Below are 11,461 nucleotides of genomic sequence, written 5' to 3'. Positions count from 1 at the left end.
GCTCGTAATCGTTAGTTAAGGGAATGTGCCACACACATAAACGGTGACGAATTAATTTAATTTGTGTAACAGGGTGCTAGATTCTAATCAGCTGTTCCAATTTACAGTGGCCATCGTGTTTACTAATATCCATAATAATTTTGAAAAATCGTTTCAATATCTGTTTCACACTTCAATAATACAAGCAATGATACATTTTCTAGCAAAAGGCGCGATAAACTTAACTAATTGAAGGCATCGTTAAAATCTAATTTTCTGAAGCAAACATGTTGCAACGTTACCGTATGTCTATACTGGTATCATTAACGCTGGTGAAGCAGATGATAAGACGAACCGTACTCGGGAACCTAGTAAGATTAAAATAATCATTCTCTTTGATGGATTCTGAGTAAATTTACGATGTTAGAATGCAGGATAACGAAATAACGAGACCAATGGAGAGGAAGGAGTACATATAATACAAATATATTTTTTTTTACGTTGTTACGTAACTTGCCTCTAGACACTTATAACATTAATAATAACTTACGGACGCGATCGTTGCTGAATACATGACACCTTTTATTGCACACTAGAAATACCACAGATGCATTCGTACAGTATCAATCGCGATACAGGTGACGTACTTTCACATACCTTATGTAGCTACAAATAAATAATAGTATTTTTTTTTTTATCCACGTTCGTTTCCCGACCGTTCGTCGACGGAATAATCACGGGCCTCGGGACGAGGGTTTCAAGTTCCTATTCGCTAGGTAAACACAGAGACAACCAAAGTGAAATTTCGCTTAATTCGCCGGATCTCTTTCGATTATGCGTCTTTCCGGCACGCAACGCACAATACTATACTCAGGGAGCTGGAGAGATTGTCCTTGAATGAAACTGAAGTTCAACGAGCACAGTTTCTGGAAAAGATTATATCATCAACGGCGAAGATTTCGTATCATGTTATTATTAAAAATGCAGGAACTTTGCCGTGAGCATTAGTATCTAGTATTCTAATTAGATCGATCAGTACAAACAGTATTATTCGGAGTAATAGATAATAATGCTTGTACTGGCTACCTGCATTTTTAATTCTATTTCTCAACTCACAAGCGTAAATTTAATTAAACGTTTATGATATTTTTATTCGTTAAAGCACACTTCATAGGTAAAGAGACTTTCTTCATATACCGATTATCATTCGAGGGCAATATTTATAACTCCCATTCAGTACAACTCATACGATTCGATCTCTCATTCGCACACGCGCCGTACAACGTAATAACGATATGATTACACGTGTTACGAGTAAACTGACATTTATTTGTGAAAGACAAATCTCGAAGGCAGAGTACGTCGTCGCATACAACTGTTTGTTCGCGGGTTGTCTTGATTCTATTTTCAGGCAATCGTGAAGTCAACTGTGCGCGCTAAGGTACGCGTCTCGTAGGATAACAGAAATCACACCGATTAATGAAATATAAGTCCAGTACAACGGCTAGGAGTCTTGATAGCGGTAAATCGCACGTTCCTCGAGCGGTAGGCTTGCGAAGATCGATTAACACACCCACGAATATTGAATGTACAGCAGAATCTTCATGAGACTGTTGGGTTAAAAGAGCAAAGTAGTTTTGGATAACAGAAAACTTGCTTTTTCGAAGATGATTGTTTCATTATTCGTAGCAGGGTAAGAAAAATAATAGAAACGAAAATGGAAAATTGTATAAATATAAGATTTTCTGGTGAATGTATGATATTCGTTTCTTTCTTGGGTCTCACAGATTTTTTTTTAATGTACTTAACTGTATGAAGTGGCCTTATATGTTTCAAATCCATTTTTCTAATCCATGAGCAATGTTTGTGAGCATTTATAATGGAGGTGTATGCACACACAGAAAAAGTTTCCCTATTACTGTTCGTAGAGCAAGTTGGTTGATACACGTTCGTCAGTTTGAGCTGGTTGCAATCGAAAGCTGATAGTGTTGATTTGTCGGATATCGATGATGTTTGGCAACAATTTATTTCACGAGATTATTCTTCTTAAACGATTCCTTGGCTATCTTTTCACCGTGAAACGCAATAAGCGTAAACGTGCGCTACGAACGAAAATCATTCTGGAATTAAAACGACTGGGTACATCAGTTGACATCATCTGGTATGACGATACTTGGTCTCGTATAGGATTACTCGAACAATATTAACGATATTAATTAATTATTGTCAAATACGCTGTATGTTAATTATATGGTCGATACTCTCCGCAAGTAGAAGTTTGTAAAAAAGTAGAATCGCTTAAGATTTAAGCGAATAAAATGCGCGGAAGGTATAAAGAGACTTATACAAAAGTACCCCGGAGGACCAGGGAAAACTATACTTGGCCTCTCGAATTTTGTACCATCAATGCAGCTCGAAACAATAGAACGATTTCATCGAGGTAATTATCGCGACGAAGCTTTAAAGAATTATCCTCGTTCGAATAACAATTTTTTTTTGTTCACGACCACCATTAATCTCTCGTCGATTTCTTTTACTTATAATAACAGTTTTCTCGCAAAAAACGACAGATTGAACAACAACCACGAAATACACCGTCACTGGTTCTCCCATACAAGTTAAATTTTTGCAATCACACCTCCTCTCACCCTTTCTCTTCCTAAGGGGCGGCGAATAAACTACAATATTCCGTTATCAACTATAAACAACGCGTCGATAAACAAATTTCCTTTGTTCGTGTCAGATGAATCATAATTTATAATCCGTACCCACGATTCGAATTCGAATGAATTCCATTTCATTTTAACACGAACACATTCAGCTCTGCGTTTGTCGCTAAAAAGGAATAACGAAGAGTACGTCAGTTCTTGCGCAGCGTCGATCGATGGACAATGATAAATTCGTTTTTTGGCACACTAACTGGATTAAGTCTCTATTTAGCGTCTACATTAGCTTAGGCCAGTGTCAGTTGTATAATAAGCTCGATTCAACGCTCTTCCAGGTATCGTACTTCATCACGTCTCCCTGATTAACGCTCCTCGAACGAGTACGCACATCGTAGATCGAATTTTCTCTTCCTTGAACCATCACTGGCTTCGAAAGCACTTGTGTCAAACTACCACGGTAGTATTCGGTTGAACGTTCAAGCCAACGAGACTTGGGTGTTCGTGGTAGGATGGACAAGTACCTTCAAATCGAGTGCGCATCGACAGCAAATGTCGATCCAACGAAACTATCGTCAACCCCGGTGGAAAAATACAAATCTGCACATAGAAACGACTCACTGATGTCAAACGATTACGAACGATCGACAGTCATTGATCAAATTTCGTTACTTGGTAATGTTTTATAGGATTGTTCCGGTTTTCGTTTGATTTCAGTTAGCCGTTTCGCGGTACCGTCTAAAAACGATCCAACGAATCACTCCGACCTGAGGTCTGTTCTCGATCAACGTTAAAGTTTAACCCGTGGAAAATATCTTACTCGAGTTTCCAGACGCCGGGCAACCCGAATTTCTTGGCACCTTGAAAATAACGAACCTCCTTTATCCTGCTCTTGATCCACTCGGCCAAGACCAGCCAGAGAACCTTCCCGCGTTCTCTGAAAAATTGTCGGGCGAATACGTCCTGAACAGCCACGATCGGACGATGGCGGACCCGACCACGTGTGGCTCGCACACGTAACAACGATTCCCACGGCGTGTCATGCCGACGTTCGTGAACTGCGACCCTTACCTGAAGAACACCGATATGAGAGTTTTAGTAAGTGTGGTATTCGTGTGACGCGCTGGGCAAACTTTATTTAACCGTTAAGAATAAGGGTCGAAAATTTGTTAACACTAAAACTACCGAACTGGTCGTTATGATCGTAGTATTTCTATGTTTTTTTTTTATGATAAGCCACTTAGTTATTGACCGATACCGATAACGATACCGCCATTTTTGGTGACAATCATACAAATAGAGAACTAGGTGTATCGTATAATAAGAACGTTGAGTTATTCCAACTACGTTTTTTAAAAAATATCTGGGCTAGATACGGTTGATCTACAGTTTGTATACATTGATTGATTTCTGTAGGATCGCAGATTCCCCTTGCTAGCAGATGTGTAATAAATTCTACGTATCTCTCTTGACAAGGGGGCCCTGCAGCTGGCGCATCGAAACTTCAATGGTATTTGAAGGGGTGAATGTAGAATTTTTATAACAGTGAAGGAAGTGGTCCCAGGCTCGTGGTTTCTGTATGTTTGACTTTATTTCTGTGCGAATGTATTTATCAAACTGATAAGGCTTTTTTAAGTAGACTCACCGAGGGCCGTACTAGATCACATCACACTTTCCACAGCAGGAGATGATTGGTCGAATCCTCTCGACCAGCCTGCAGCTCGGCAGATGCCTGAGGTCCTCTGAAGTCCTCGTAGCCGTCTCCACCTGATATCACGAGAAGCTTCCCGCGATTTATGTTGTTCTGTTGGTTCTTGTTGGATTTCAGAGAATATCGGTCCACCTTCGGACGTGGATCCGGCTTTGGAGGCGTCGACGTTTCTACGCATGTCAGGAAACGTACATGTCCGGTATGTCCATGGGGAATACCTGAAAAACATAACAATAATATTAGAGACATGTTGCAGAAACGTTGATTAATATGAAATGAAAAGAATAGAATACAATTATTTCGATCTTTTCCTTGTTGAATAAATAGTATAGAAATATAAATACGATACCTTTCTTTTTATACTATTTGTTCGACAGAAAAGAAACCTAAATAATTCTCTCTTATTCTGTTGGTTTCACAATGCTTAATTTTTCATATATATTTTATTCGGACTCTTAATCCAGGCATTTGTACTTGCAGGTATCCTAGACATCCTTATACATGATTATACTTAAGTTTTTGATCCCATGATTACAATATACGTAAACTGAAGAAGGCTCAACCCAAAGCTTTAATGATTTACAAATGACATGCATGTCTCCTAACATACAGGCGTCAACTTCGATTGTATCAAAGTAAAGTCTCGTGGAATTTGTTGTTAACTCTGCTCTTTTTTTGCAACAGCGAACAAGCATCGCAAAGCTTACAAGCTTGTTTGCTGAAATTCGACGTAAAAGGCACCATTTCTCGCGATGTATCAGCCTTGTCCATGACGGGTATCTTATAAATATCTTGCATGAAATACGCGAACGGATCCAAAAATTTCGCAAATGATTGATCGGCTCTGTATCTCGACGTCGAAGCAGACACCTCGCGAGAAGTGTGAGGCGTCCCGGTCGGCGGCCAGCTTCTAATTATATCGGAAGCAATAAGGATGCTTGCTTATAGCCGATCGAATGTGACGTCAATACCCACCAGTCACGATCGGCGGTTGAGACATCCTCTGAGTGGATGGCTTTATATGGGGAATTGGCACGGTCAATAGTACGCCGGCGCTCGTGCCGATCCAAAGCAACTCGTTGCAAGCCAAAAGTGCGGTGACCCTGAGACAGGCGGCCTTGTGCTGTCGTATTATGTCATCGCAACCTGCAGCAAGTTTAAAGCTTCCGTTAAAATAAATACCATAGACGGAGGGTAGCGTTTCGTTCTGTGCTTGCTAATGCTCTAGAATTAACGCCTCGAGTGTCAAAGAGCGGTATATCGCTCCTCCATGAACTTTCAAAAGGGGCGAAGAGCGATATATCGCTGCTCGATGGTGTAAGTGCTATAATTCATTAAAACATCAATTATGAATGAAGAAAAACTAACTGAAAAGATTCATTTCGACAGACAATAAATTATGTTTATTTGCAAACAAAATTCAAGTTCAAGTTTTTGTGAAAATATTTTCTTGATACAAATTCATTTTTTGTTAAACCTATAACGTTTTACTTTCATTTTTTTTTAGTAATAAAGGAAGTCCAACATGTTTTTAGTATCGTGTACAAATTTCATAAACCTTAAAATAAAATGACCGAAATGTATCAATTTTTGTTTACAGTCATGGATCTTTGCTTAAAATCGTCTGGAATTTCTCGAATATGTATGAAAATTTCCTCTGACATCCGAAGGGTTAAACGATCAAAGTGTCTCGATGCAGAGCGGCAACTCTCTGTTGCACGACTTTTCTCTACATTCACGTAGAGACTTACTGGTGAGCATTTTGGTGACAGCTGGGGCTATATTGATGTCCGTCAGGCACTCGTAGCTACCGGAATGAAACAGTCGTAGCACGGCGCTGTTGTGCAAAGAAATCCAAACCCCGAGACCACCGGAGCTCGCCATGCAGGAGATGGACAAAGAAGTGTCGTTGCTAACGGCGAATGTGTGCTCGATATCCAATGTGTGGGTGTTTAGGACCTTCACGGTATTGTGACAGCCGCACCAAAGTTTCCCAGACACTGGAAGCATCTTCGTGATTGGAGACGCCACTGTGCCTACTGCTACCGTTGTTGGATCGGCTGTGTTCCAACCACCCACTGCAAAGTAAAGGTTGTGGGTAAATAGCGGAAACTACGAGAAGAAGAGAAACGAATGGAAGAAGTGCTAGGTTTAGATAGGCACATGACGCAGGTCCATCAATGATATAAAACACAATAGATAAAAGTTGACTTAGCTCTACGATTAAGGTTGATTAAACAAAAGCCTGAATTTGAATTAGATGCATGTATAAGAAAATATATGAATAAAGTTAAATCAAAATATCATTCATAGAATTAATCCAGAGTTCATATCAAATAGAAATAAATTTATAATCATCAAGCATCATTGTACTCATCTCGTGTAGAAGGTGTACTATTTTTAATCATCGTAGTTAACTTACAGTGATCTCGAGAATAAACTGTGATATCTCCATTAGCTAGTGACACGAACACCTTATTGTCCAAGTATCTGAAATGTCAAACGAGTAAATGTGAATGAATTAACAGTCGAAGAAGTAAACGATCTTAGGTAGACGACAATCTTACATGATGCAATGCACGCTGCTGTTATGTTGTATCTTCACTTTGTTCTTTTTTGTCCTGATATTATCGTTGCAGTTGTAAACGTGCACGCATCCATCTTCAGTCCCGAGCCACATGGTCGGTTGATTGATGTCCTCCTCGGTTGTAGAATTATCGATACTCGGAACATCGCCACTCAAGGTTAGGCTACCCGTATCTGCACATGGAATGTCGTCCGAGTCCGAGTCGTCGGAGCTCGAGCTACTGTAAGATAATTCTCTTAGATTAACGATGAAACGCGTCGAGAGATGATTTAATTAGCGTACTTTGTAGGGAAAATTCAATCAAAAGGTTTCGGAAACATTCCGCGGAACACATATATCACAACTATCAGGTATTTCTACAGGGGGATTCGCCTAACGAATAGTAGTTCAAGATTCCAAAATAATGACACATTTTTTCAGTTAGTGTTCAGTGTATTTTCTAATTTCAGAATAAAGAATCAAGTGTTCTGTTTAGTAATTTTAAAGTGACTTCTACATTTAGATAGTAGAGTAATCGCTTAAATAATTTAATTTAAAGGATGAATAGTTAGGCGAGTCATCCCGTTTAACAAGGAATCAACTAATAATTATTTTAAATGGTTTCATGAATGTGAAGGTTTACGCTATTGTCAGTATAGAAGCATCGATAGGTTTAGATAATAAAAAATGCAGACACTGGCTACCGCCTAAAATCACAAGTTGACTCCTTGTCGCGCAAGACTGCCTAAACAATAACGCGATTCTACTCGCCCCAATTCAAACTGTCAGTTAACAACATTACCTATCTAACTGTATGTTCCCGCCACTGGCATCGACATCCTGGACCGAGATGCTTATGCCGCTCTTACTGTTCGCGAATGAAATGTTGTTAGTCACGCACGAATTTGATCTAAAATATAATACAGGTAAAGTAAAGCCTCTTTCTACTCACCTACAAAGCATTAGAAAAGACAAATTATTCTACTAAGGTAAACCTGCTTACTTTCAACATTATCGTACAATTTACTTGATAGATCATTCATTCCTTTTTCTCCTAAAGAATCATAACAAAATCACTCGCTAAAGATACGATTCGTACTGTTCGAGGCTCGCGGTTGCCTGCTGTATCCTACTAGAAAAGTCTCGAACTAAATGGCAGGGTCAATACGGTATTAGATCTCCGAAGAATACTCCGAAAGCCTCGAATAGTTCGAATCGCAAGACCCCAAGCCATGATAGCCTCAAGAAACGCATCTCCAATACTCTAAGAGAGAAAAGAGCCGTACCTCAGCGTGCATGCCGGGATTGCCGCAACACACAGAATCCTTGCGTTGCAAACTCCGTTGCAGGATGTAACCTGCGGCGGTCCAGGCGTCAGACTCAACATACAGACCTGGCCAACGTAACCATCGCTGTTGCACACCCAAACGTCTCTAGAACCCTGTCCGTTCGCCAAGGTTGGGGCGGCGCAGGTAAACTGCAAGCCAGCCCGAGTCTTGCGAATCGGCAGAGGTCCCACAAACTCTGGGCAGGGCCTCCTATCAGCGGACAACGCTGTAAGTAGAGACATCGAGACTGGTCAGACACCTGATTTGGACTTTGCTGGAGGCTAGATCGCACTCACCTAACTTTTGTTTGGCCTCGTTGAAACTCTCCTCCCAGCTAGCCCTTTTGTCTGGTTTCGTGAACATTACGAAGATATTCTCGATCCCAGCCCTGGAAATAGACAGCGGTGCGCAAAGTGGTAAGTCACGTTGGATTTATCGATGGAGAGAAAACGCACGGTCCTTGGATGTCACGCACGTGCACGCGGAACGTGAGGGAGACAATGTAAAAATACGTTATTGTGCGCTAAGCGGCTTTCCGAACGGCCGACAGAATGGGGCGTCAGTGTTCGATATCCCGGCGAACGGTATTCACCGTTGTCCTTTGGGATGACACTTTCTCGCGACGTTTATTGATTGGTAAATGACACGCGAGCCGCGATATGTCCGCGAACCTCACAGGGAACGCGAGAATGAGACTGACACGTGAATCTTCTTAATGAATCTGAATTGTAGAAAGCTGGCATTAAGGATCAATAGGAGAGTTTCTAGAGCGCAGGAGAAATTCAACCGTTTGAAGTAGAGTGAATCTGGTTTATCAGTTTGAAAAGTCCTGCTGGCAATTCTCAAAATTTCTTAAAGTAATGATAATGATAAAACAGGCTTTAAGTCCAATCAGCAGATGTTGACATCTTCTAATAGAATAATTGGTTCGGTAGAGATCTAGAACTGGTACTTTGTTAAGGACTTTAAAGCGTGTAACTCACTGAGTATTAAGCGTTAATTCCAGACAGGCTAATTGCGAGTGCGCCGCGTTCCTCTCGGCTAATTGACGTTGCGCCTGTCCCAGCATGTCTTTGATGAGATCCTCCAACTGTTGCTTCGCGCCGTGCAACGTTGATGCGAGTTCCTGAAGTTGTGTTAACGTTGCGCAGTCTTCACGAAGGTGGTCTACCTCGCGAGCCATTCGCCTTAAGTTTTCATCTTTGGCTGTCGTAAAAATAAACGAGAATTAAAATTAAATTTTACCTCTTGATAGACTCAGAGGAAGTTAAAAAATGCTGAATAAAGAATGATAAATAATTTTATTCCTGAGATTCGTACCTTTCATAACCTCTAGGTCGTCCAGCGGTATTCTCATTAACATTTTGTACTTATTTGCTTCCAGTAGGCCGACCAAACTGTTCGGGCAGGAACTCCTACAAAAAGTACAGAGAACTAAATATCAGAGGATGAATTAGACTGATGTTTACGGAAACAAATTTACTAGTATCCTATACAGGCTACCCCACTTTTCAATACCACGCTAAAGATTTCTATCTCCTCGTAAGATCGTAAATTTTCTTTTTAGAACACCGAATTTAATAACCCTTTTTAATATCAAAATAATAACCAAGATTACACACCTTTATTAAATCTTGGCGTCGAAAGCAAAACGCTTTAAATTTGTTTGGCGGTAAATGGATTAAACTAATATCAAGTTGCTACAATTTTTAAGTCACGGAGCAACTGATTTTATTTACAATTTCCTGTAGAAAAAACCCGCGCTCGAGCACGGTAAATGTTTGAATATTCTCCAAAGATACGGTACACACTCACGTCGACGGTTTTCTTATGGGTCCACTCCTCCTCTTGATACTGGTGATAACAAGCAGATCGGAGAACAAAAATAGCGCGCGCTCCTTTTTTGTTCCTTGATTCGAGACTATCGTGACCAGATCGTGGCGAACAAAAGCTCTGCAGCAAAAATAGATGCGTCAATTCAGATGAATCTTTTTGTTTTCCTAGCAGCTTCTGCAGTGACACGCATCAGTATTGGGAATCGATACGCTGCCCGCGCTTAAAAGGTTGAATGGTTCATGAAATGGAGAAGCGAGTGCAACTCTTTACATGGGACGGAAAGACGTCTGATAACCAATCTATTGTGTCAAGTGTGAAATACCTGTAGTAGAATACCAGCATTCACATTTTTGTATTTCTAAATGAATGTGTTTGTACGTAACTGGTCGAATCTCTGTTCTTGTAGGTGTACTTCAAACAGGTGGAACAATTTTTTTCTTCTCTTTCATATTTTTTAAAGTTAGCTTATAGTATCTGGTTATGGAAAATGAGGCATATTTTGACGAGGTTACAAGTTTTGCTTGGGAATTCAAACGTATGATCGCAATTGCAATTAGATCTCGATGATTGTACAATAACATTGTCTATTGCACTGTGTCAATAATATGGTAAGATGGTTATTTTGAAGAAAGTTGAAGACAAAGCTGTATAAGCATTACAAATAGGAATTTGACTCTTCAGTTTCTATGAATACCTCCAAGTGCCATCTTTTAAAGTTACTTGGAACTATTACACTCTAACAAATGATGTAATGTTTACGACATTTCAGTTCACAAAACGATCGATAAGAGCTCCAATTTGATTTATCCATAACTTGAAGTTGGAAATTGCAGGTTTAGTGGCGATGTAAGGGGTTGGCTATTAATATCTATCAGTACTAATGCGTATGTTATGTGGTTGGTTCCGTAGCTACGCACCTGTCGTTCGTGACGATCCCAGCAAGTCCTTCGACGAGCGCCTGAACTTCTCTCAACGTAGTTTGCTGCTGCTCCCACTCAAGGGACTCCCTTTCCGTGCAATTGATCTTCACGACCAACTCGTGCACTTCCTTCTGGGCGGCCTGGAGCAGCTCGTAGTCCGGATGCGAGGTGTCGGTGTGCTTCAACAGTCTCTGGATTAGCAGCTCGTAACGTGGTATCTTCTGCACTGGTTTAATCAGTAACTGATCCAGCCCGAGCTTCCCTTTGTGCTCCCGTTCCATGGTCTGTCGCGTGCGAAGGAAACGATCCAAGTAATGTAAACTTACCGAGCGCAATTTAAGGAAGCAAAACGGGATCTGCGACCCGAGAATAAGACTCTACGACCCGTAGAAACGCCCGAAGAAGAATAGTCTACGAGCTGCTCTCGAGGAGATTGCCAAGCCGCGGAAATGGAAAAA

General features: G+C 40.7%; 1 protein-coding gene across 6 annotated transcripts in view; it reads right to left on the bottom strand.

Moving 5' to 3' along the window:
* Window positions 1-449: 449 nt before the first annotated feature.
* Window positions 450-11,461, bottom strand: part of LOC128884459 (rho guanine nucleotide exchange factor osg-1) — a 63,054-nt gene continuing 52,042 nt past the window's right edge. For 2 of the 6 annotated variants that reach the window (XM_054137900.1, XM_054137893.1), the window contains exons 13-25: window positions 11,001-11,287; window positions 10,063-10,200; window positions 9,568-9,662; window positions 9,231-9,453; window positions 8,544-8,635; window positions 8,206-8,473; window positions 7,722-7,829; window positions 6,921-7,160; window positions 6,776-6,843; window positions 6,105-6,431; window positions 5,329-5,499; window positions 4,288-4,571; window positions 450-3,713 (exon numbers count right to left, since the gene is read on the bottom strand). In XM_054137900.1, the coding sequence (XP_053993875.1) occupies window positions 4,309-4,571; window positions 5,329-5,499; window positions 6,105-6,431; window positions 6,776-6,843; window positions 6,921-7,160; window positions 7,722-7,829; window positions 8,206-8,473; window positions 8,544-8,635; window positions 9,231-9,453; window positions 9,568-9,662; window positions 10,063-10,200; window positions 11,001-11,287 (2,280 nt within the window). In that variant the 3' untranslated portion in view covers window positions 450-3,713; window positions 4,288-4,308. The remainder of the gene's footprint in view (window positions 3,714-4,287; window positions 4,572-5,328; window positions 5,500-6,104; window positions 6,432-6,775; window positions 6,844-6,920; window positions 7,161-7,721; window positions 7,830-8,205; window positions 8,474-8,543; window positions 8,636-9,230; window positions 9,454-9,567; window positions 9,663-10,062; window positions 10,201-11,000; window positions 11,288-11,461) is intronic. The other 4 variants (XM_054137915.1, XM_054137923.1, XM_054137907.1 and 1 more) reach the window with 4 other exon arrangements.

Source organism: Hylaeus volcanicus, chromosome 1 (genome assembly GCF_026283585.1).
Source record: "Hylaeus volcanicus isolate JK05 chromosome 1, UHH_iyHylVolc1.0_haploid, whole genome shotgun sequence".
NCBI lineage: Eukaryota > Metazoa > Arthropoda > Insecta > Hymenoptera > Colletidae > Hylaeus > Hylaeus volcanicus.
The sequence above is the reverse complement of the archived record's forward strand: the minus strand, read 5'-3'. Positions and strand labels throughout refer to the sequence as shown.